General features: G+C 46.2%; 1 protein-coding gene across 4 annotated transcripts; it reads right to left on the bottom strand.

The window, feature by feature from the left end:
• Nucleotides 1-24,757, bottom strand: DDI2 (DNA damage inducible 1 homolog 2). 4 transcript variants are annotated; one of them, XM_052793564.1, is made up of 10 exons: nucleotides 24,569-24,757; nucleotides 19,804-19,933; nucleotides 18,508-18,738; nucleotides 15,990-16,116; nucleotides 13,170-13,297; nucleotides 12,450-12,578; nucleotides 11,563-11,666; nucleotides 10,954-11,143; nucleotides 6,493-6,555; nucleotides 6,155-6,396 (listed from the first exon to the last, which is right to left on the bottom strand). In XM_052793564.1, exons 1-9 carry the CDS (start codon nucleotides 24,704-24,706, stop codon nucleotides 6,539-6,541), a joined length of 1,194 nt encoding a protein of 397 aa, XP_052649524.1. In that variant the 5' UTR covers nucleotides 24,707-24,757; the 3' UTR covers nucleotides 6,155-6,396; nucleotides 6,493-6,538. The 4 variants fall into 4 exon arrangements, with proteins under 4 accessions (XP_052649521.1, XP_052649522.1, XP_052649524.1 ...); XM_052793561.1 differs by lacking the exon at nucleotides 6,493-6,555 and having other exon boundaries at nucleotides 1-6,396; XM_052793562.1 differs by lacking the exons at nucleotides 6,493-6,555; nucleotides 24,569-24,757 and adding an exon at nucleotides 21,445-22,394 and having other exon boundaries at nucleotides 1-6,396.
• Nucleotides 24,758-25,430: the final 673 nt, after the last annotated feature.

The following is a 25,430-nucleotide window of genomic DNA, read 5'->3' on the forward strand; positions in this document are numbered from 1 at the left end:
CAACATTATGATAAAGTGTTTATTCATTTTTTTTAAATATCAAATTTTTTTTACACATCAATTTTGTTGATAAACAGTCCCCCAATATTAAAAAAAAAAAAAAATCAAAAAAAGAATCAAGTGTGTATTACTTTGGGCAGAACCACATCCCATTCTCTGATGACACAACCACTCCTCCCTTCAGCCACCTGCAAGGTCAACCGCAGTATGTTCAGCCCAGAAGAGTAAATGACACAAATGCAACCAGCTTTAGGATTCCTGAGTATTAATTCCCTCAAGTTCCTTAAGTGAGTTTGTAAAACTCTTCAGCTAAAAAGCATCAGTCAAAGAGTAACCCAAACCGCTACGCATTTGGATCACGGACTAAGCCTCGTCTACACAGTGCAGGAAGAAATCTCTTGAATGCTGCAGAAGGGAATGATGTACACGAAACCGACCCCATTTCCCAAGCTGACTTCCAAAAGAGGTAGGCAAAAATACCTCTCGATTTCTCCTCTTTGAATTCATGTCAGAGTTCTGGGGAGCCATTTGGCAAGAAGTCCAAGTCTGGTGAAGAAACCTCTAGGATCTGTTCCTCCTTTTATTTGTAAATGGCATAGTGTTTTAAAGAAAACTTATCTGGAAGTTAAGCATTCAGCAAGTACACTTAAATATTGCTACTTTTGAGGAAAGGAGACAGCAAGAGGGAGAGACAAAGACAGAAAGAAGGGAACATATCTAGGAGGTACAAGGTTAACAGTCCTGGAGACCAAGTGTCTACGTAGAAAGTTGAACATACGTAGCAACAAGGCAGAGATTGTCATGATAACGCAGCGTAGCTCAGCTCTGTCCAGCAGCAGGTAAACATGCCAGGAACTGTCACCAGGAAATAATTTCCTCCTCTTGTCAGAATTATCTGTGCCCAGCAGCTTTCAGATGTCAGTATTTCACTAAACATCACCTCTAAACTCACCCAGAGCCTTATGTACGGAAATAGCAAGAGACCAAGGAAATTCCTTTAGTATCTTTAAGGAAAAGAATACATCTCGGAAATGAACAGTGAGGTACATGACCACAGTGGCTTCAGGAAACACCCAGAAACAAGCTCTACAGACCCACAAGGGTCCCCACAGGTGCTAGCATCTTTATGAAGCAGCTTCCGAGCGTTGCTTTATTCTCTATAGATGGACTTTTCATAGTGAAATCATTCTGCTAAGCTGATGTGACATTAGTACATTGGAGCAGTGATTAATGAGAAGGGGGAAGAGAAAACGATGAAAAGCCTTATTTTAGGCCAGGGTACGTGGCTCCTTGGAAACCTGAGCAGCTTTTGGCATTAACATTATCCCCTGCTAGAGCCAACAAGCTGTAGTGGTCTGCCATCCTGCTTAAACAGAAATATTCCCACTTTGTGGGCCAGGTAAGCACAGAGACCAGTTAAGGGATTGCTAAAGGCTGAGCAAAGGATGTGTGCATACAGCAGAGAGGACACACATGCACATTAAAACAGAAGACAACTTTAAGATGGCGTTTGCTAAATACACATTCTATTACATTTTATTTTAACCTTAAATACTCACCACTGCCCCAATTTTCTCCAACATAAGTCTTGCTCCTAAAAAAACCTATTCTCTAATTTAGCAGCACGTAGCCATTCACTCAAAGCAAGGCTCTGAAATTAAGAGATTTAAATCACCAGGCTTGGACCAACTTAATAAAATAGTTTTACAAGTGTTTATCAGTTGGGGGTCAGGCTTTGTTCCTAGCAGTTCAGAGAAAGTTACCCAGGAAATTCTAGCACTATTGATAAATGCTTCAGTACAGCTTTGGCAGAAGGGCAGATTTCAAAAATTATATTGACAAAGAATAAAACTGAGCATTGAAGCAAATTGGCTGATGCTCTAAAGCTTTTATAGCATAACTTCTGTATATGCAGTCTAAGTAAATGTGGCCATAAAACTAGAGCCTTTAACCAGTTTGGTGCAAAGCAGCAGTACTTCGTCTAGCTATTAGCAATTGCTTCTAAAAACATAAAGTGTAAATATGAAAAGGGTATAACATTGAATGGCTAACATCTGATGCTTCAAGAAGCTGGCAGTAGGTCAACCTGCAGGCTAAGGGTGCAAATTCAGCTCTTGTGCATCCAAGAGAGCCTACCTGCAGCTGGGACCTGCGTACCAGATGGGGGCTTGCTCCCAGGACCACCTCACTGAGACCCGTGGCATGAATCGGGAGCAGATTCGGCCATTTAGACTGATGCTCTGGCTCTGAGAGCCTCATTCTTGTTGCTGCTTTTGATAGTGAACCAGATGTAGATGGGAATGGGTCTAATATATCTTATTTCCTAAGGCTTCTAAGGGAGAGATCTGATGACATTGTACTCCTGTACCAGCCCAAGCGTTACCCTTTAGTGGGGTCTTTTGCCGATTTGAGGTGCTCATTGCAAGGAGAACATAAAAAAAAACTTCAGCAGGGGTAACTCTTACCACCTGCCCCATAAAGATCATAAAGCTGTCATCTTGCCTCAGTAACTCATTTTGAACAGACCCTCAAGTGAATTACTCGATGCTGCTCCAGCAAGGGGTTCCCAAACAGCCAAGCACTGCTTCCTACATACACATGGAGCAATGCTTGCTGCCAGCATCACAAGTAGTGGGATATGAGCTAAATGTGTCTGGGAGCCCCAGGCCTAGCTGGTACATTCACAGCTCATGCAAAAGCTCCATTCAACAGAGGAATGCCTTAAAGCTCTTCGTTATTCTAAAGGATCTCCAGGCTGCCCAAGTGCCTAAGAAAAATCTGACAACCACCGCTCATTGACATCAGAAACTCCTGCAAGTTCACAGATGAAACCAAATTTGTGTTATTTTTAAATGCCACCCTGCATGGAGAAAAAGCCTAGCATACATGTAGGCAAATCTGCTAAGCAACAGTGAAAACAAAACACCCGGAACACAGGCCTGAGACAATGGTAACAACAAACGAAAGCCATGAACAAAAACATGTTTCCAGCCACTGCTGACCCATCACTTCAGGTTTAGCTCAAAACAGAAAGTTCAAGATGAACACTTGACACAAAGCCACTTCTGAGATTTGCAAGTGGGACTAAATAAAAGTTCCTACTTAAAATTTGGTATCATGTTTCAGCCACACTTTCCTTCCCCTTCCCCAGCCCCAACAGTGTTCTGGGGCTTTGCAGAGCATCACAAAGTAGTTCATCCCCAAAAAAAAGCATCTGGAAAGGGCTTCCTACAGCACAGCCTCGATGTGAGGAGATGAGTGCTCACCATGCAGGCTACTCACCAGGGACTTCCCAGAAGGCCACGATGGTTATAATGCAGAAGCCATGTCAGTGCATTTGTTTCATAAACCCTACTGGGGAGCCCTCGCTCTTTAAGAGGTATTAAATTAGTACCCCACCAGCCGCTACAGGCTTTCTGCAGTTTGCATTTCCACAGCTGAGAGGCTGATCATCCCCAAATATCCAGCAAAACTAGTGCAAAGCAGATTTCTTCATTCTTCTGATCATACCCCTGCTCGGTGCATAGAGAATGCATCCACTGAAACAGTTCATTCTTCCCCAGGCAGAGGGGGGTTAAGAGCCGTAACACATGGTTGGTTGGTTAAAACAATTTCATCATTAAGGTTTTGCCTTAAAGTGGTTGAGCTTGTTCTTTTGTATGGGGGAAACATGATGTGGGCAAGGCTAGGAAAAAAATAAAGTAAAATACTCCTTTTCCCTTCCCCCCCGCTACAATTAATACCAGCACATCTTCAAATAAGTTAAAACATCTCTAAAGTTTTGGTAGCACCAAATTCTATCCCTTCCCTTCTTCTATCCCCAAGTTGTAAACTTGAACACACTGGCCCAAGAGCATAAAAGGGTTTGGCAAAAATAGGCATCAGCCTTCCCCGTGCACACACGAAAACGCACACTTCCAAAACCCCCCTCCACCCCTCGCTCCTCCTGCAAAGTGTTACACATCTGTGGGCATCTACATACCTTTAGTAGCTGCCGTAATAGTTTCACCAGCGTCACAGATGGACATTGGGTTACAAAGCGCAGGAGAACTAAAACAAATCCACAAAGTCCATTTGGACAAGCGCTGTTTTGTGTCTGCGCCATACCGAACTCAGCGTGCACCTCCTGTCCTGTGCACACACACGCACGGTCAATTCACTTCATAATCTGCTTTGTGCTGGACAGGGCGGTGATCTTAATGGCTTCTGCTTTTTATTCGTAACACTGGAGCTTATTCTATAATTGTACATTTAAATAAAAACATTAATTTTAATCCAGTATGCATAATTAAAAGCTATCCTGTCCACACAATGCTAGGACGTTTTCTTTCTTTTAAAAGGCCAAATCTAACGAGTGAAACAGAAGAGACAAGTTACTTTGGCTGCAAATAATTAAAAAATCTGGCTCAACATTCTGCTTGTACATTATGGTGTATAGTTTAGATACGTCCTTTAAAAGAAAAGACACCCCAGTCAGCTACCTCTTCCATAGTTATGTAGGAACAACAATACTCTTGGCTAGCAAAATGAGAAGAGCAAGATCTGTGTTTCCATCTGCTTGTTCCAAAGCCTCGAGAGCTTCCCGCGTGGTAAAACCAGCACCGAGGATCCGATCAACATCAGCCGCAGGGAAAGCAGGTGGTGGAGAAGCACCCGAGGTAGGTCCAGTATAGCCAGCTGGTGGGTTCAGCAGTGGTTCCTCACACCCACCCAACGGCCACGGACCTTCAGGAGCAGAACTACTGCTTCTCCCAGGTGCTGCTGTGAACAGGCTCCGAGTATCTTGAGGTGCACCTCTGTCCAAAGCAGGTGCAGAGGAAATGGATGTGTTTTGCTCCGAAGTCAGACTAGTTGGACTCCGATAACCTTCTGCCAAAACCTCTGCCTGCTCAGAGCCCTGTTGCTGGTCAGATGTTGCTGCAGAATTCACCATGATCAAATCACTCTTACCTGAAAACTTCTGAATCTCTAAAGCACCTTCTCCGAGAGCGGACTGCATGTGACTGATAGACCCAGTGCTGATGTTTTCTATGCCAGAATCACAAGGCTGTTGCCCCTCTGCTCTTCCACCTTCAGACCTCACCTCATAGAAGGAACAACTCTGTTCCTGGCTGGCTGGATCTGAGCCTTTCTGTTCATCTTCAGAAAGCTTCTTCTGCTGTGCTGTTGGCTCTTTGTGAACCATTTCCAGCTGAGAGACTTCTTCAGAGGCAAGGATTTTACATTCTCCTTTCCGACTGATTATCAAGAGTTTGTGAAGCTCTTTCAAGGCTGATGCTAAAGAGAAACATGGCTCTTCTGAAGGTCTTCCTGGATCTGTGTCCAGCTGATGGATGCTGGAGGGGGAAGAGCTGTCTTCAGCCGCCAAATTAGACAACTTGTTATACTTTGCAGGAGTTTCACTAGTGCTTTCAGACTGCGGGACATCACCGATGGAAAGCGGATCACTCAAGGAGGATGCAGACTTCAGCGACTCCACCTCCATGGAAAAGGCATTCATGTTCAGGTCAGATACACTTCTGTTCTCAGCCTGCCGCTTCTGCTCGCTTGCTGAGCTGTGCGCTTCAGCTACAGACTGCTCAACTACATCTATTTCCATGAAGGCTTCCGTATGCATACAGCTACAGGAGGCTGACACTTGGATACTCCCTTTTGGACAGGAATGACCTGCTTTCTCCTGTCCATCTCCTCTTGTTTCCGTAGGAGGATTTTCTGGCTGGCTGGCTTCTTCAACAACAGGTTTCTGAACCCCACCAACATGGCAAGGAGGTTCTGGGTCAGTTGTCTCAGTTTGCTCCTCCAGATGTTCCTTTTCTGGTTCTTTGCACGTCTGATGGTCTATGGGAAGCTCATGCCTTTGCTCCTGTTCCGCCTGTTCTGAAGACAGACATACATCTTTATTTTGCCCGTGCTTAGCAGCAGTGTCAGCCAAACTATTTTCTTTTGTCACTTCCAAAGGGTGTTCCTGACCGCGGTCTTGTTCTTTAGCGTTACATTCCTTTAGACTGTCAGCAATAAAGGTTTCTTTGAGTGTCTTCTGTGAAAGGCAAGCTGGATTGCAACAGGTTACCTCCCCGGTCTGGGGAGAAGGGTCGTTATTTGCCAAGGAAGCGTTATTGGAAAGATGCTGTAATAAGAGAGGATGTTCTTTTTCTGGGGTTATCTGGCATTCAATTGAAGACTCAAAGGACTTGACGGCTCTAGGATCAATGGGCTCTGCAAGGCTAGATTTGGATGAGCAAATTGAAGCAGGGGCAGAGACAGAACGATCAAGTAATTGATTTGTGGGATTACAGATCTTGGAATTTAGTCCTGAAGACCGGACTGGATTTTGAAACCCATCAGAAGCTGGTAATGAGGGCATTTCCAGTGAGGTAGTTTCTTTGTCACTATTCTCTAACAGAAGACAGAAAGAAAGAAGTAGTTAGGACACAGGAGAACCACTGTTTTCACTGTAGTAGCAAAAACTTATAAACCAACGGCTATAAATACCTGGTCTGTGGCCCACTCCAGCTGCAGTAAACACACACTACATGCATCAAGGCTTCTGACGTTCTGTTTGGATTAGGAAACAAACACACCAAACTTGTGTTAGCATTCAGAGCACACCACATGCATGGTTATAGTCCTGCGACCTCGCAGCTCCCCTCCCGACTGTCCATCAAGACAGCGTGCAAGCAGCAGGAGCTCCTCACGTTCACTGCCTTCCAGAAGGAGTTCTCCCTGGGAACTTCGTTACGTCAAGTCAAAAATAACTCTGCTGGAGAACAATTTAAAGGCTGTTCTGTAATATCTACGCTGCAGAGTGGTCCGTGGGTGATACTACACACTTGGTAAAATATACGCAGCACAAGGCACGTGTCTAGCACCATACTGGTTTGTTCCCTGTACGGCTGAAGATATTCAGGAGGCACATTTCAGGGAAATGAGAACTGAGATGGCAACACAGTTCTTGGACTGTGCTCCCAGCAATGCCATCACAGGCAAGAGAAGGTGAGCAAACACCAGCTTGCTGCAAAAGGGAAGCATAAAGATCCTAGTGTGAAAGGCAGAAATCTCCAAAAGGAACTGGGAAGAGCAAAGCAAAGGAAGAGACAGCCAGAAGTCAAACCCAGCTCACTGTTTCCTTCTCCACACGGAGAACGGATGAATTGCAGATCTCTATCAGTAGCACCAAACACTGGCTCCAGTTATCAGGAGAGATTAAATAAGTGAACTTATCTTGCTAATAGTCTAATCTTGCTAATGTATCAGCTCTCATGCTCTCCTTAAATCACTAACATGACCTTTTACTGTAAGAGTGCCTGTTCTTCCATTAAAGCCCTCCTCTGTCCAGTGTCAGCTATCCAGATTTTGTGCTGCGTGATTTGTTGCATTAGTTCCCTTTTTCCCTTCACAGAGGCCTCCAAACTCAGTAGTCTTAAACATATACCACTGTTCTACCTTAAGTCTTTCTCTTTTTACAGATACCCAGGTGTACTGGGGGACAGCTAACCATGCTCACATGTACAGCCAGGATTTCCTTTAAGTTCCACGACATGGAAGAAATCTGCCTTTTTCACCTCAGCTACTTGTTTCTTTTATTCTCCATTAAATAAAAATGGTGCACCTACATGCTGCGATAGCACGCCTCTGATACACTTTGGTATAAAATACAGCAGCTGTTGCGCAGAGCAATCCCTTCTGTTCGCTGCACATCTGGTCTTAATGCAGCTACAACAACTTGGTGATGCTGGAGTATTAAAAAGCCAGAATTATCCTGCAGATTTTCAGACTGCTCATCTTTCCTAAGGGTGGCAAAGAGGCATGTGACACAGGATATGGATGAAAACCGGAGGGATCTTTTTCTATTTCTACACGGTAGGATTACGTTCACGCTCTCTGCTCCCAAGCCAGTCCTTTAGAGAGGAAGCAGAACTGTCTTTCAACTCAGTGGATCGGTAGTAAGGGTCTGATCAGTCAAACACATCAGGGATTTGCAGTCATTTAGACAGCAGAAGTAGCTGGTATTCTGCCAAGCACTCCTCAGCGTCATCCTTCCGAGACCCATTGTCATCCTCCTCCTGGGGTATCTACAGGAGCTGAATCCCAGCCCCAACAAGGATATCGATCCACCTAACACCAAGAACAAACTCTTCTCCACAAAGTGCACCATCAGGGATAAATTCCTCTCTATATTGGGAAAAGCCTGAGTTGCATATGTGGTGGCAGTGCCTTTCTCGTATCGAGGCTGTCTGGATGAAAGCTGTATATGGGGTGAACTACCTGAATACACTTCCTCCTAAAGCAACTGTAGTTTTGCTGCCAGTTTTGTAAATCCTCCATAATCACCGAGTTTCCCGGTGGTGGTGGGAAGCACTGCATATTGGCAGAAAAGAGCAAGCTCTCAGACATAAATGAAGCAGACGAGGAGGATCTAGATCACAGTAAAACATACCAGGATTCCACTACCACCTCAGCTGCCTTGCTGTAGGTGTTGAAACACCAGCAAGTCAGCTGACAGAAATCATGAGGTTTGCTAAAGTGGGCTTCCGGGGATTAAATAAAGCTCAAGAATAATCCAGGTGCATTCAAAACAAGAACTTTAATAGCCTACAGATGTATGCAGCGATTTCTGTTGTACCATCTACCAGAAGGCAGCAAAAATTCAAGCTGTTATGACAGAACACAAGCCTTGCGGGGAGCTGAGCTTCTTTGGTCCTGCATTACATTCTCTCCCTCTCCAGTTTCCTGTTCTTTTACTTGGTTTTCCTGGTACCATCTAGCAGCAGCTAATAGTTTTGGAAGAGAGGAAGAAGGTATACATTAATATTCTGACATCTTAGTACATAGCCTGTGCACCAGAGGCTTGCAATATGCCTAAGACTTAGATGCAGTCAACCTAAACAAGACCTACCTTAGTTTTGTGCACAGGTGTTCTACAAGCATTAAGTGAATACACAAAACGAATTTCCCATTCTCATAGGTCTTTTACATTCCTCTCGGGCTCAGCACCAATGGAAAACAGTAGACTGCTGATTAGTCTGAACAAAGCCACATGGTCTTTAGAACTGTATTGGTACACAAACAGCTTTGATTTAAGTCATTTTAGGCACTTTTCATTTTAAAGCACTCGACTAAAATGCTTTTATTGTAAAGATTCACATATTTTGGGCCGAGAGGTTTGCTTTTTATTTGTCCCTTTCAGCAGAGAACTAAGTGCAACCAGCTGTGATGTCTGCAAAGTCTCATCTGAAATGGAGAGATACTGCAAAAAACAACCGAAGCTTCATCAGGCTCAAAATTTTAACAGGGAAAGAACTAGTATTTACATCAGCACATTTTCTCTGCTGGGTTATGTGAAGAGACATGAGCCCAAGCTACCGAGTCCAACCTTTAGTGATGTCAAAACTTGTTAGGGGCAAGGTCAAATCTATGTTTGTGTTTCTCTCTACTTGCTGCAGCTTCAGTTAATAAGCATTCAGATTTGGCTTTAAAAGTCAAACATGCAAACTGTTTCCTGCTGATTCATTAAAGCCAAGCCTTCCTCTCAAGGTCTTTGCATCTCTGGAAAACCTATATTCTTAGAATGGAAGAAAATTGGGCAAAGGGACCAATAAGTGCAGTCCTGTGCTCCCCTTAATGTAAACAACTTAGTTATTTGCAAGTAAGTCACTGCGTACGCTTTGGACTATCAAGCAGCAGTTGGGAAGCGTTAAAGAAAAATGTCAGTGCATTACAATTGGTTATATATATATGGTTAAATCTGGTTATCGCACTTCAATTTTAAATATGGGCATGCTAAGAGTCTTAAAAAATTAGCAATAAAAATGTTGAAGAAATCAACTTTATCAGCTTAAACATGACCCGGCAAAGACTTTTGCATGTGTCTGGGAGCGGAATCTTACTGCGTGCTTTCAGAGGAAAAATTAGCAGTAAAACTCAAAAGTCTCTACAGAACACTTGCATATAAAATGTTATCTTCAAAAATTTTGGAAAAGGCCTAAGGAATACACTTTGTGAGGTATTCACATCTTCACTGTAATAGTGGGGGAAAAAAAAATAACGAAGCTTTCCTTTAGTCAAAAGTATATGCTGAAGTTAAGGGAGGAATTAAACAGAAAATCTGAGTTTCAGACAGTTTGGCTGAGCTATGGCTCAGCTTTCAGCTATTTTGGCATCTCCACTTAACTCAGGTTTGCAGCTACCAAAATATTCCATAGCCCAGTCAGTCTGCATTTGTGCAGCTTATGGGTTCCAGAGGCACAGGGAACAAAACTACAGGGAGGGTGAAAATTCTCTTTGCAGATCACATTTAAGGCTGAGGATATACATTAGGATGTGAATTCAGCTGTTTCTTTTGAAATTTGGAGCAACAGTAATCTTCAGCAAGAGAAGTAATTCACCTTCCAAGAGCACAAGCACCATTCTAAGGAAAAAATGCTGAAATAGTACTATCTCTAAAAATTTTCATGAACTTTTGCCCAGAGATTTGTACACTGCTACAGCTCCTCTATTTTTATATGCTGCAGCTGTTAAGAACAGGATTTGCGGAAGCCTCCACAAAGCTGTCCTTACATGAGGCTGCTAAAATATCACACAACTGAACCATGTCCCTGACCAGGCACTACAACTCCACCCAGGTGATTGCGTGCCAGAGACAACTGTTTATATCCACACCTTCGAAGGCCAAGAAAACAGAGTGGGTAGGAAGTTGCAATGAGAGCACAAATTAAACAGCAAGCACCCCTGAATGCCTTCATGCAGACAAATTTTGCTGTACAGAAAGGAAGACAGAAGTGCAGTTAGAGGCCATGAGCAAGAATAAAGCCCCTTTCTCTCCACTATTTACTCGCTGGTGCTGCATTAGACTGCGTCTCCTCGGAGCTGAGAAGAGGGACTGCTGACAGACAGCCCGAGGCACAGCAAGAAAACTATGCAGATTCAATATTTCAACTGGGCTCCTCCTGGTACCTGCTTCCTCTACGGACTTCTGTATTGCTTCTGCTAGTTCCTGGTCTGCAATCTCCTCTGGCCGCACATCTTCCCGCCCGGCCCCGTAAGCCAGCCGGGCACACTCTGGGAGCTCGCCCTCCGGGAGGAAAGTGGTCTGCGAGCCAGTTGTGCCGATCACTAGTACATTCTTCTTGAGATCAATTGAACACTGTGAAAGAGCATTGAGACATTAGGGGCCTGCGTAAGAGCCAGTCAGTTCCCAGAGAAAAAGGAGACACAAGGTTAAACAATCCATTTCCAATGGGAACAGCTCACAGCAGCTAAGCGCAGGCCAAGAGCATCAGCTATAAGCAAAGGGCCCTGTATGACTTCAATTGTAATAAATCATTCAGCTGGAAAGCTCTGAGCATCTCTGATCTGAGCAAAAAAATTCAGGGAGCAGCCAGATACCCTATAGCTATCCATGATGTACGTAGTGTATTGTACTTCTTTCATAACTGGCTGGAAGGTAATCCACCATCAACTCTCCCCAGAAAAATCCTAATAAATTCACAGGCAAGGCATTTACGTTGCACTTAGCACCTAACTTGGAAGAGCCCGTAACTGTTTCAAAAGAGTTTTTGATACCTGATGCCTCTTTAGCATATCCAGTCCTAGAAGCATGTCCATGGGCTGCTCTTCAAGGATTGAGAAGGAGCATGCCAGGAAATCCCCTTCAATCTGGACCTGAGCTGAAAAGCAAGGGAGAGAAGTTACCACCTTGCAACACTGCAGCGCAACAGATCTACTTTCTGCTCTTCCATCTCCTGGGAAAAGTCTGCACAAACCTGCTGGGCAAATCTGAAACCAGAGCTCTGACATACTGTTTTGGTCACAGAAAGTCTAGCCCTGTGCAAGCTGCAGGGACTACCCAGGCCTGCCTTGGTCTCAAGAAGTTAATTATTGTAAAGGCTGACCTGCTCTAGAGCCTTAAGTACTGCTTATCTAACCCTCCAAGCTAGAGGAGCTGCGTACAGCTCATTAGAGCACAAGCCTAAGAAGCAACAACAGTAAAGAGAATCGATTTTTCAGACAATAAGGACAATCTTCTCTCATCCAGAAAACCTGCACGAGAGCACAGCCAGCCTTCTCTTCCCAAAGGAGTATGAATCACTCCACTATACTGGAACCCTTCCTGAGCAACTCATATTGCCCAACAGTCCCACCCCAAACAGGAAAGATCCTGCTATTTCACGTTAGCCCTGTTTTTTGCACCCAGAGTGAACACATCCTCTGAGCTGAGGACTCCCTCACCTAAAAGTGTTAAGGTAATTCCATTAAAAAAGGATTAAATGAGACAGAAGCCAGACTACTGTGCCTGAGACAAACGAACATATTGCAGATGCACTTTTATTTTACTCTGCAGGAGTTTCTAACAATTATAGCATTAAACCAGATACTCCTTGGTGCCAAGATTGTGGGAAATGCAGCCAAACTGCCACTACAGCTGCCCCAAGAAGAATGGCAGTACTCACCTAAGTGCACTCTGCCAATTATTTTCTGCGTCCCTACACCTTTAGCAATGCCGGCCCACCGCCGATCTACCAGTCTCATAATGTTGCACCTTTCAGCACAAGCTTGGCTCATGATGGTCATCTGGGCACCTACCAGCAACAGAATTCATGTTAAATCCTGACAGCCATCACAAATTAAAATTCTCTCCTGGAAGGGCTTAAGATCTTGCACTCAGCAGCCGGGAAGCCAACCCGCTTGCATCAGGCAACTGCATCAGGGCATGAAGGCTTCCTGTGAATCTCACTGCGTTGAATTGACTGTATACACACAGATCAGCACTGACAGTAAAGTACGTATTACTGTAGAGCTGGAATAACCCCAAGTACTTTCCTTTTAAGGCTGTGGATGGGAAGCACTGCATTAAAAGCATGTGAAATCCCCCATCTGTAAACTGAGATAAGGCACACATGTGGCAGTGACCCTTCTGGCATCAGAGCCCCAGAAATTCTCACAGGAGCCTTGATCTGGGGTGTTCAAGCACTCACGTGTGCTGCTTCTCACAAGTTTGCTCTGTTTGCCTTAAACAATGCCCAGGCTGCTTTCAGGTTTTAATTAGGTGCTTCAAAATCCTGTAATGCAGTGCTTTATTATGGAATTTTTGGGAAAAACTTCTGGAGCATTTACAGTCTCCCTCAGTGAAGGAGGGTGCAAAGAAAGAGATGAAAATGGGGGCAATTCACCTGAGTCAACAAAGGCTTTCACAGGATGTCCATTGACTTTGCAGTTAATATACAGCATCACCACCTGGCCAAAACTCTCGGGGGCCTCTTCCATTGCTATCGTCATATTTTCTTCAATGTTTTGTTGCCTGAATTTATCAGAGAAGAGAGAGAAAAATCAGACCTTCCATCAGCCAAACCTTATAAGCATCCCTCCGACTTACAAACAGATCTGGTAATCCCACCCGTTGCAGCTCACCTTACAAACAGCATGTTTAAAACACAACAAAGACTGCCTCATTAGCTAAACACAGGCTTCTTGGCAGAGGGATTGTTAGTAATGATCTTGGCTTAATCCAGAGACACCAAGTCGCTCCCCAGCAGCCATGAAGACTGCTCCTTCCAACACCTTGCCTAACTCGCACTCCAGCTCCTGACAACCTTTTGTTTGCAACAGAAAGCTGTCACCATACAGTTAACCTGGAAAACTTGTGAGTAAAAAAACCTGCGTATTTATTAGTCACTCTAAAATAAAGCACTGAGGGCACACGATGAAGATGTTGCCAGTAGCTACAATGCTGGAATCCCACACAGGAGCTGAACATTAAAATCCTCCAACGTTTCCCTAGTATCTTTCCTTTTCCAGGCATAGGAAGGGAGGGAGGGGAGCAAAACGGCAGTGAGAACACCACCATGAGCACAAGCCCTCGGTGCAAATTCAAGCCTACAGAAGAAACACTCTTCAGGAAGCCCATCACGGCCCCTACAGTCATCTTGGAAGTGATGGGTATCCGTAGCGACTGCATCCAAAATAGCTTTATCTACCAAAACGGGAAAAGGGCTTCCAATTTTGATGCCATTTCATTTTTCCTTCTCAGTAGGGGAAGAGAAAAAACCCCAAGCTCCTCTCTTATCCATCTTCTGTACTGTGGTAGCCTTCCCACAACAAGATGGGTAGACATGGTTTCTTGGTGGGGGAGGAAAATGGCTAATGGCATCCAAGACCTGGCTCACTTGGGAGCTAAAGTACCCTGGTGCCCTACTGCCAGTCTGTCCCGTTTCATATACTCATGAAACAGAGCCACACATTGTCCTACCTTTATTATTTAAGCTTAAATCAGATATGCAGTGGTTAATCTTCAGTTTCAGTTCTCTTGTCAAATCTATTATTCTGTTTTCTCTGTGCTCTCTCCACTGGAAGGACAGAGATGTGTCTCAAAAAATACGATGCTTGCAATAGCTTCCAGTCAATCTTTGGCAGAGGGCATCTAATTAAGCAAGGAGTTCAGAGAAACTAAGTGGGGTGTGAAATCTGGGGACTGCTAGATGCCCAGACTGTTCCCTAACAGCTGCACAGCCTTGGGCACATCACCTTTATCTGTCCCCTCACCTATGGAAGAAGGAAAGCGTTCCTGTGCCTCCGAGCAATGTTTTGCTATCTACAAACGTGTATTTTTCTGCATTGCTAAGCTAAGCATTTATCCAGCACCAACACCTTGTCAGTCATAACGCAAGAATGACTCTTACCACAAATGAATTTTGGTTATGATCAGCTATGAGCCTGTATCAGAAAGACATTTTGTTATTGGGGAAAAAAAACACCAGTCGTGTTCTGACTCAAGGATTTCTCACTAAATTTAAGAAATCAAGCCTCAGCCCAATGCAATTACATTTGGAAGACAGCAAGAGGGAGCAAGTGCTAATGAGCGGAACATATTTCTATAGAACATCTCTTCTGACAAGTGATGTTCAGAGTCTGGAATTCGCCAGAGAGGCAAAACAACTAGCAGTACGTGAAACCAAATCTCAAAGGCAGCTGGGAGAAATGACGCCACGTTGCTGTGCAAAGAGCTCAGCTTAGAGACTAGCACAGGCCCAGCTCTCCAGTTCAAAACACGTCCGAGGCACCCAAGTACCACCTCTCGAGGATTTTGGCTAAGTGCTTTCCACAAGTGTTCTTGCTTCAGAGCGGACCAGCTTAGACAGCTCTGGGACATCACATGCGTGGACAGCGGTGCTGCCACCTCGTGATCTGTGCTCAGCTGGATACATCTAAAGCATGGGGTGCGCCTACAGGTCGCTGAATCCCAACCTTCCCACGTGCAAAGGTGGCTCAGAGCATCGCCCTGCAAGCAAATGTGTGTCTTAAGGCAAGATCTAAACACACTCCTTGCATCCTCCAAGGAAAAAGCACCATGGATGGAAGCACCCTGTGGAAAAAAGAGCCGTGAAGACCTCCAAAGCCTGCAAGTGACTTTGGTTTGTGTCCTGGTTTCAGCTGGGATAGAGTTAACTGTCTTCCTAGTAGCTGGTACAGTGCTATGTTTTGAGTTCAGAGCAAAGAATGTTGATAACACTGATGTTTTCAGTTGTTGCTCAGTAGTGTTTAGACTAATGTCAAGGATTTTTCAGCTTCTCATGCCCAGCCAGTGAGAAAGCTGGAGGGGCACAAGAAGTTGGCACAGGACACAGCCAGGGCACCTGACCCAAAGGGGTATTCCATACCATGTGACGTCCCATCCAGTATAGGAACGGGGAAGTGGGGGGCAGGGATTCGCCGCTCGGGGACTGGCTGGGTGTCGGTCGGCGGGTGGTGAGCAATTGCACTGCGCATCATTTGTACATTCTAATCCTTTCATTATTGCTGTTGTCATTTTATTAGTGTTATCATTATCATTATTAGTTTCTTCTTTTCTGTTCTATTACACCGTTCTTATCTCAACCCACGGGTTTTGCTTCTTTTCCCGATTTTCTCCCCCATCCCACTGAGTGGGGGGGAGTGAGTGAGCGGCTGCGTGGTGTTTAGTTGCTGGCTGGGGTTAAACCATGACAGTTTGCTACCTTATGTCTTCTTCTATCTTGGCCTGTGCCTCGAGATCAAAAGGGTCAGCTGAATAGAGTCGGATCCTCTCCTGCTCCCGCCGGGCTCGGTCCTGCTGTTGCTCCAGCAACACCCTGGTGAATTTCTCTGCAGTGACAAGGAGACACAGAGATGCTTTTTACTGGAAATTACTCTTACAAGTCAAGTTCTGGCACAGCAAACTGTTCTTTTTATGCCAGCATGCACTCAGGGGTAGACTCAGCAGCACAGGCAAAAAAGGCTTCCTCTGAAGGCAGCAGGGATGGACCTCAAAGGATTGGTGGCAAACTTGGGAACCCACTGAGATGAAAAGCAACTGGACAGAGCTCTTTCTCCTTGTGTCTGCTACCCAAACTCAGCACAATCAAACTCAATTTCTTTGCACATACATTTTTATATGGAAGAAAAATGGAAAAAACATGAAGACAACAATATTTAAAACAAAGAGCTGCCATTAAAACAGGAATTCATTCTTCTATTGCAGCAAGAATTGCCTACGCAATACTTCAAAAAAACCAGCTGCAAGAACAGCAGATAAATGAGACCCAAAGCAGAAATCCAGACTACAGAACCTGCACAATTCAAACAAGAAGCTTGAGTGCACATGTATTTTGAAAAAGCTTCAGACAGAGCTAGAAGCGAGATTTCATAGCTCTCAGTGAGATGCCCCATCTACAAGAACAGCTTGCAAAATCTATCACGTTTTACACTCAGCAATCCCTGGAAAAATAACAGCCTGTAGATTCAGCAAAGAGCAAACGCAAAATTGTAAGACATAAAAAGGCTAACAGCAAAACTTGCTTTAAACCCAAGCAACATAGGCAAAGACAGAGACATTATAATCCCTGAAGGTGAATACCTACCACTGAAATCAAGAGGTCCTAGGTGGGACACCTGCTTCACAAAGTCTAGCCGCATGTTTTAAGGACACAGATTTTAGATCCCCACTTTTTGGATGGCTTCTGTCTAATTTTTACTGCTTGGATGTGATCACGTACGTTCCCAAAAGGACTTGGCAATAAATTAAGTTCTGTAAACACAGAAGGTTGTGGGTTTGCTTCCAGAAATGCAGTTCCCATGAAGAAGCTCTCTGGCTCAAAGGCTGTTGTTATATATTCAGGAAGGCATTGGGTATTTTCTTGTTTGGTTTTTTTTTTTTTCAAATTAGGCTTCTGTACAGCAGGTGCCTTCTAAAGTGCTTGCCGTGCATCCAGCACAGTCATGTGGCATGTATCTATGCATATATTTGGGCATCAGAGCCAGAGCTGAACTGGATCTGTGCCCAAATACTGACACAGTAGCAGTACAGAATGATGAGAGCATAACCAGATCAAACCACTTCCTTCTGACAGCCCACTGCGGCGATTTGGGACTAAAAACGCACGTCTGATTCAAAGTCTAATGTGCACAACAAGACAAGACAGATCAGCAGATAAGCCAGTTCTGGGTGTCTTGGGCTTAACCTCTCATTTTCTGTGCCAAGAGCAGCACATCTTCTCAAGGTGATGGGAAAAACTCCTGCACTACGGACACAGCACTTACGAGAAGTGTGAAGAAGCTTGAGAGCACAAAGGACATGGTTTTAAGTCTGGATATGAACTAAAGTCAGAATTAAAAAAATGAAATAAGCTGACAACATCCATGCAAGTTCCATTCTAGCTCCCTTTGACTGAGAGAAATCACTAGGATGTAACCTTGAAAGAGGAAAAAAAGTCTCCTGCTAGAAGCTCCTCCTCTTCATTCATTTCCCCAAACTCAACAAGATTTATTTCCTAACTAAACATCTTGCAGAGGTTTAGAAGCACATCTTCTGATGCCCAAAATACCACTCTGTTTTCATCCTGAAAGGACACTAGAGTTCAAAGCTTTCATCACATGAAGAATGAGGGACAAACATCAGCTACTCACCTGCAGAGGAAGTGAAGGACATGACACTACACTTCAACTGTGCCCAAAATACATGAACACTTTCAAGATTAAAAGAAACTTAAACATTTATGACTTATGACATTAGACACTATTTGCTTGTTTCTTTTCCTCTCCCTTTCTGACATCCACTTCCATAGCAGCTAATCATTATGGACAGAGTTGGTTTTATAGTGTACTGCTCTCTACTGAGGTCTCAGTGGGTTCTGGGATGCAGCAAACACAATACCATTACTGGAAAATGTGCATTCAGAGAGTCTTGGCATAAAAATCAGGAGCTGAACCACTTGTGTTCCCAGAAACTCGACTTATCTGTGCATCTGATATTTCAAAGTAGGAGATAGAGGATATTAGAGAAGGTAAGCAGGAGAAATACGCCCAACTCGCCAGAAACGGTCTTATTAGAAGGAGAGGTACTCTGCCTTGGGTACTCCCAACTGGCACCTTTTATCAGCATCATCAATGAGTTGGCAGCGAACATCCCAGCTAGTTAAAAACCTGTAGCTGCCTTTTATTAGAACTGAGCTCAGACAGACTTAAAACCACCTCCCGCAGATTAAAACCCCAACTTACCAAGGTCTCCACTGAGCAACGCTTCCGCCAAGGGTGGATTGCGCTCCTTCAGCAGGGACAGCTCGTGGGGATTCGCAAGCAACATCTCCCGTAGCAGCGCCGGATTGTCCAAACCCTGAGGGAACGAAGGTGCATCGGGAGGTGATGGGCGAAGACGCTGTGCTGGTGGCTGGTGCTGCTGAGTGGATGTCCCAGGAACTGCGATGCTGCTGAAGTCTATCCTCGGCAGACCTTGAGGGAAAAAGAGGTCAGAGGTGTTGGCACTTCATGTTTACAATTCTGCTTGAGAAACACAGTGGAAAAACTGTGGGAAGGATGAGCCGCTCTTAATGCTACAGCATTAGACCGGATTCTGTGAATAGCAATTTGTGTCGGAAGCACGGCCACATACTCAGGTTACTGGGTTAGGAATGCTAGCACGACTTTACGTAACTGGTCTAGCCTTCTATCTGGCCCATTTTTTTATCCCTTGAAATGCACTTACTGAATCGCAGACTAGTTATTTCCAGCTTCACAAATGTGAATACCACACGGAGAGATTGCAAGGCTAAACCCAGTGTCTCTAAGGCACTTCTGAATCTCTCGGATTAAAAAAAAAAAAGCAGGGGAGAAAAAAAAAAAGTAACATTTCTGCAGACCTGCATTGCAGGTACCCATCCTCCAGCTGAGGCAGGAGGATGAAGACCTCAAGCAATGCTCCCACACCCTTCTCAGCCAGCAGTACCTTCTTTTCCAGAGATATTTTATGATGGGGATTTGCTAGGAATTGCTGCAGAAGGCAGGACAGAGGAGCAGGGCTCCACTCAGACGTTATCGGAGGAGTCTTTCACACATATGCACGGTTGCTTAACTGGGTTTGTCAAGACATGGCTTCTCTGGGTATTTGTCACAGCACAGATTCAGAGCATTGATACAGCCTTTTAATGTGTCTGAGCCGCACAGACTGCATATTACCGCGCCATTACTCCAAGCGGGAAGGGAACCAGCAGTCGTATGAAAATTCACACACCTTTACAAAAACTGCTGTTCTGAACCAGTTACCTTTGTTGTTTTCTCTGTATTTCCCAAAAGTAACAGTAAAACAGTATTCGCTTCCTCAGAATTAAAAACCCCATTACATAACAAGCCCTTTAGCCAATTTTAAAAGCCCCCCGCCTCATCCCTAGCTGCCCTCCCTTCCTAAGTATTTTGCCTAGCAAGGTACTAAAGGAGACTGACAAGAGATGGAGTCGGTGTTTGATAAATATTGAGATCTTTGCACGCTCAGAACAGAAGGTAGCACAAATCCTTTCTCACCTGGGAAACGGATGGACGGCCGTGGCTCTACGGTCTCCTTCTGTCGCAAAATCACCACGTCCCCGTCTTTCAAGCCATAGGAGGCCAAAGATCTGTTGTTGTCAGTTAGAGGCCGCTCTGCATAGACTATCTGTTCATGGAGAGAGTGCAATGAAAAACACCATGTGTGACAAAGCAGACAACATCTTGCTTTTAATTTTTCTTTTTTTAGGAAAGCGTTCCAGTAAATCCTCTGGACACATCTCAAGCTTCAGAAGGGAAGGTGTGCAATTCTCACCACAGGCATGGGCAGGCCCTGCCAAAGCACCTCTACCTCAGGCACAGGAAGACCTCACTCAACCAGTAAGTGGCTGGACAGCAACACGGAGTTGGGCTTACCGAAACCCAGCAATGGTTTCTTGAAACCCAGCATCTCAGAGAAGGGCTGATCTCTCCTAATTAGAGGCCAATATTATTAAAAGAAAGCAAGCCTTGCACCAGGGCTGTTTGCCACACATTTCCAAAATCCAATCTCTACGATTACACACGTCACGGACAACTTCTACAGCGTTACCTCCCCCCAAGTCAGCACCTATTGACCAAGGACTGACTGCACACGTGCAGGCAGCATCGATCAGGGTAGATCCATGGATGATCCAGTCCCATATCAATGATCTCTGCCTTTTCCCACAACATGGTTCCCCAGAATAACCAGTTTTACAGGGACCTCAACAATTAGCTCAGTGATTTCCAGCTTACTTCAGTGATGAAACTCGAAGGTTCAGCACCCAAAGACACCACTCCCAAGACTGCGGTCAGTCTATGGCAGGGTATTAACTTCTTTTGACCATAAAACACAGTCACATCATTTTCTATTATGATAATCTGACTTAACAAGGGTTCCGCAGATTAAACATAAAAACATATTGAGATAAAAATGAATAATCACCACAGGAACATTTCTATTAACATTGATCTGTAATACCTACAAGATGTCCTAAATTACAGGCAAGCAAGAAAAATAAAATAAAGACATGCTTTACAGGAACAAAGGTTCCCAGAAATGGTATCTGCTAAACTTTAAGGTTTCTGTGCCTTCATTGGAGTGCAATGAGACTATGCAGATGGGTTCAACAACCTCCTACCCCTGGCAGGAGTCCAAAGCATGAAGCACTGGAGAACTCGGCCTAAACCCCTTGGGCATACGATCGAATTTCATGTTTACCACCCCGTCTAGCAAGACCGCGTCTCTCTGGGTCTGGAAAAGGCTGGTTCAGCAGCAACAGGTTTGCCGCAGGTCGGGACTGGCAGAGCCGCGTGGGAGAAGCTTTCGCAGTCCTTGCGTGGATGGGCTACGGCTCTACCCGATGCTATCACAAGTAACAGATCCAAAAAGAAGATCCCAAAAAACCCCAAACACAATTACTATGCGTCTTAAGGTCTGGAAGATGTTACAGACTTTCACTGCTTTACTCCAGCAACTCGGAAATATTACACAGAATCTCGCTAATGCATTCTAACAGTGGAGATGCATCGTCAGCAGTGGTGCCAAAGTAAGGTAAGACAGAAAAAGCAAAAATAACAAGAACCACGTACGACAGCAATCAGAGCCATCAGAATTAGAGAAACACACACGATTAGAAACAAGCACGAGCTTCCTACCTTCTCATTAACGACACACTTCACAGCCTCAGCAGTATTGCACCAGACTGGGTCCCTTCCAAAGCAAACACAGGTCCGTTTGCAAGCTATATTAGGGCGTGCGGTCTCTACTCTGATGGTTTGCAAGACGTTACTGGCATAATTAAGGTTAGCTTGTGATGGAAAGAGTCCCAGCGCATCCTCTCACGTTACTGGGCGCGTCCCACCCGGCCTAACTCAGTGATGCCGCTGCCCGCAGAGAAAGCAAGCTTGTAATAAATCCCAGCTGCACGCGCAAATCTTAAATGGCAGTTTCCCTGCGCAGACGCTCTGGAAGAGACAAGTTAATCAGTTTAAGTGAGGTTTTACCTCTGTCATCTTGCTGGGATTGGATTTATGAGCGTTCGGCCTTAACACCTCAGACGATGAATTAAGCGCCTGGCTCTTACTCTACATCCATTATCAGCATGGCTTAATACGCTTTTGACCCATTCTGCTCTGCTGTTAAAACAAACTGATTTAATTTTGCTGCATTTTCATTATCTGGTTTGTAGCATATTTTTGTAGGCTGGCCAGGCACTGGACATGGACTTTTCTGGAGGTGACCTGGGCAGGGATGTAGGCACCAATACTGCATGATGGTTGGATTTTGCATGATGCCATAGGGTAGAACCTCCTCGTGGAGCAAGGAACCCCAGTCAAGAGGGCTAGATAGCACCAGCAATCGTAAATCAATCCAAACTCAGAACCTGTTAAATCTTCCTGTGCATGGCCAGGCACAGCCAAGGACAGGAGATGCACAGCGTGTAAAGAGAAATGAAGGAAATAAACGGTGCTGCCAGAAGAACGCGGTTCTGCTGAGAGCCTTCCTGTCCCCTCTCCAGAAAAGCCACCACCTCGATGCGTGAAGGAAACCACAGTCAGCTGAATTATTTCCCCTCTCCTCGCCCAGCTCCTCTTATCACCACAGCCCGCCAGCAGCCGTCGCCGTTATCTCATGTCGCCCTCCCCGCCTTGAGACCACAACCATCCCTCGGAAACCTCGCAGCCCCCTGCTCGCCTCCACCCCAAACTGCAGCACCAGGAATTAATTTCATGAAACAGCAGAGAGTAAGACTGGGATTAGCCCTCCTCCACACGCAGCCATGGTTTACTCCGCCCTGCACAATCATTACTATTAAATTCATCCTCTCTTTTGTGCCAACGTGACATCTTTAACGCAATGTACGCCTTGGTTATGGAAAAACATCAGTAAACCACCAAGTCTGGTAAATGTAATACTGCCTATTTGTGGAGGATGGTTTAAGCACGCAAAATCCTTCTATGCAACAAGCTGCTTCACTGACAGCTTGTATTCTTATAACTTTCTCCCCACTGAAGGTCCTCAAACTACTTCACAAACGCTGGGCAGAAACAGTAGAGAAAGAAAAAATAAGTACACAGCTAGAAAACATGAAAAGAAATGAAGCAAAATGATGCATAAACAGCAGATGGGTGAGCAGAAGGAAAGCAGAGGTGGCTACAAAAAGCACAGCGCTGATCCCTGTTACCTGCAGCTGACATAATCACAAAGCTCCGCAGCAGTTTAATTGCAAAGGCAGGGAACTCCCAGGAAAACATAAGCAGAAAAGTCTGTGACCCCTCATGATCCTAAAATAGACCCAGAACTGGCGGGTTACTGTGACGCAAGGGGGACAAAGCTGACAACAAGGAGTTCATGCTCCACGCACCCAGAGATATTGAAGCCACTGTGTGCTCCTGGCATCCCACGTGTAGAGGCTGTCCCCATTACTGGCTGCAAATTTGGGTGCCTCGCTGGTGGCTGTGATGGAGACATGGGGTGTTTGCTGGAGTGTAGCAGACAGGAACCTTTATATGAAGTGGTTTCTCTCTTTCTACCTACCAAAACCCAAGTTTTTCCCCCAAAGGAAAATCCACCTCATCGTCATGTTCTACCCCTGCTTTGGAGACTGCTTCCCACTCAAAACCAACCTCTCATCCCAAAATAAAAGGCTCGCCGAAGGCAGAGGTAAAGCAAAACGCCGCGGGTGAAGTGTCGGGAACCTGCTCGGTGAAGGAACACGTCCACCTCAAGGGCTGCCAGTTCAGCAGTTCTTCCATCGCTGACTAATATTTGCTTGACTGGAAAAATACTTTATTAATTTACACTCGGAAACGGCTCGGGAAGCAAAAGCGATCGCCACAAAACTCCGCAAACTCTGCCAGAGGTGGCCAGCACCCTGAGAAAAGGAGCTGACATTGCCCTGTCCAGCAACGCTTCGCCCCTGCTGAAAAACAGGTAGAAATTGCACAGGAGGAAAAAAAAAAAAAAAAAAAGCAGGACTGAACCCAGAACACTGAGGAAACCCCAGACGGACGGACAGACGGACAAGAGCCACCCCCACACCACAGCCTGCCTCGTGTTTTGGCATGCTCGCGATGATCGAGCCCCGAATTTGGGCCGGAGGGGGATCTTTGGTGGGGGAAAGCAGGCGGACACAATGTTCGGTCCCCGCACCCATATGGAAAAAAAAAGAGGGAGGAAAAAGCCTCAATCTGCCTTTTCTGCCTCAGACCCGGACAGGAATTTGATACAGTAAATAAACCCTTTTCTGAACACTTCAGCCTCATTCCCTGTGGTTTGAGGAGACCACGGGCCACCACGTTCCCTGCTCTCCGGCTCCCATTCCTCCCACTCCAAATCCTTCCTCATCTAAACACGGAATTCCTCTGAAAACTCAATAAAACCCCCCCTTTTTCCCCTCCCCTTCAGCTCCACGGCGGGAGGAGACCGAGCCTTTCCCGGAGGGACCCCGGTAAGACATCGAGTCATCGGGGACCCGGAGTCCTCTCCGGAGGGGAAGAGGAGGATTTTAAGGGAAAAAACGACGCGTTTCTCCACAAAACCCGAAAGTTCGGCGCGGGGAGGGCCAAACCCTCCCCCAAATAGCCCCCGAACTCCGTGATCCCGGCGGGGCGGAGGCCCCGGGGGCTGAAGAGGGGACACGGGGACACACACACACACACGCATACAGTCGTTCCCAGCCCAGGGGACCCCCACCCCGGGGGTGAGGGGAGGGGAACGACCGGACCCTTCCCCGGTCCTCGGGGCGAGGGGGGGGCCGGTCGGCGGGCAGGGCCTGACCTGGCTCTCGGCCGCCGGGATACCGGACTCCAGCTCGCAGAGAGCTCGGAAGTTTTGCAGTTCGAAGTCGGCGTCCACCTGGAGGGAGAAGGTGAGCTCGCTGCGGTCGCGGCGCAGGCAGAACACGGTGAGCAGCATGGCCGACCCGCCGCCGCCGCCGCCACCACCGGCCCCCGCCGCCGCCAAGTGCCGCCGTCGCCGCCGTCAAGCGCCGCCGTCGCAAAGCGCCCGCCCCGCCGGGTCAGACACCGGCCGTCAATCAGGGGCGCTCGACCAATCGGTGGGCACCTGGCGGGAGGGGGGGCGGGGGAAGTGCCCCCCTCTCCCTGCGACGGCTCGTGGGAGGGGCCTGTGCCCCTGCGCCGGGGGGGCCCCGCCCCCACCCCCTTATTCACCCCTTGTATTCATCGCTGGCCACTAGCGCCCCTCACCCCGCAGCATGGCAGGGACGGAGGAAACCCCAGGGCCATTTGCCCCTCTTCCACCCCAAAACAGCCCCGGCGCACCCCAAAAGCCGCTCGCTCTGTCCCCCACCCCTTCGGCTCCTCCGCTGCACCCTGGTTTTCTTGGGATCGCATCTTCCGGCTGCTTTTTCCTCCCCAGACCCCTCCGTGTGCATTTTGGGGTGCTCCAAGGCCCTCGGTGAGTCCTTAGAGGTGTCCCTGCACCCACCCGTTTGCATTTTGGGGCACAGGGTGTGGCTTTTTGGGGTGCTCCATCTTCCTCAGCGTGCCTTTGGAGACATCCCGGACTCCTCGGTGTGCTTTTTGGGGCGCCCCAAGCCCCTCCGCACGGCCCAGACTCCCCGCTTTTGTCTCTCGGCGCACTCTGGCCTCAGCACCGTCCGACCGTTCCCTCGCAG

This window comes from Harpia harpyja, chromosome 7 (assembly GCF_026419915.1).
Source record: "Harpia harpyja isolate bHarHar1 chromosome 7, bHarHar1 primary haplotype, whole genome shotgun sequence".
NCBI lineage: Eukaryota > Metazoa > Chordata > Aves > Accipitriformes > Accipitridae > Harpia > Harpia harpyja.

Bases quoted from the DNA above. Each gene is read 5' to 3' on its own strand.
- DDI2 (XM_052793561.1), bottom strand. From the start codon at position 24,706: ATGCTGCTCACCGTGTTCTGCCTGCGCCGCGACCGCAGCGAGCTCACC. The intron at 19,934-24,568 runs GTCAGGCCCTGC...CTCCATGAACAG, and splicing joins TCCCGGCGGCCGAGAGCCAG to ATAGTCTATGCAGAGCGGCC. The intron at 11,144-11,562 runs GTATCAAAAACT...GCTCTTTCACAG, and splicing joins ATATGCTAAAGAGGCATCAG to TGTTCAATTGATCTCAAGAA.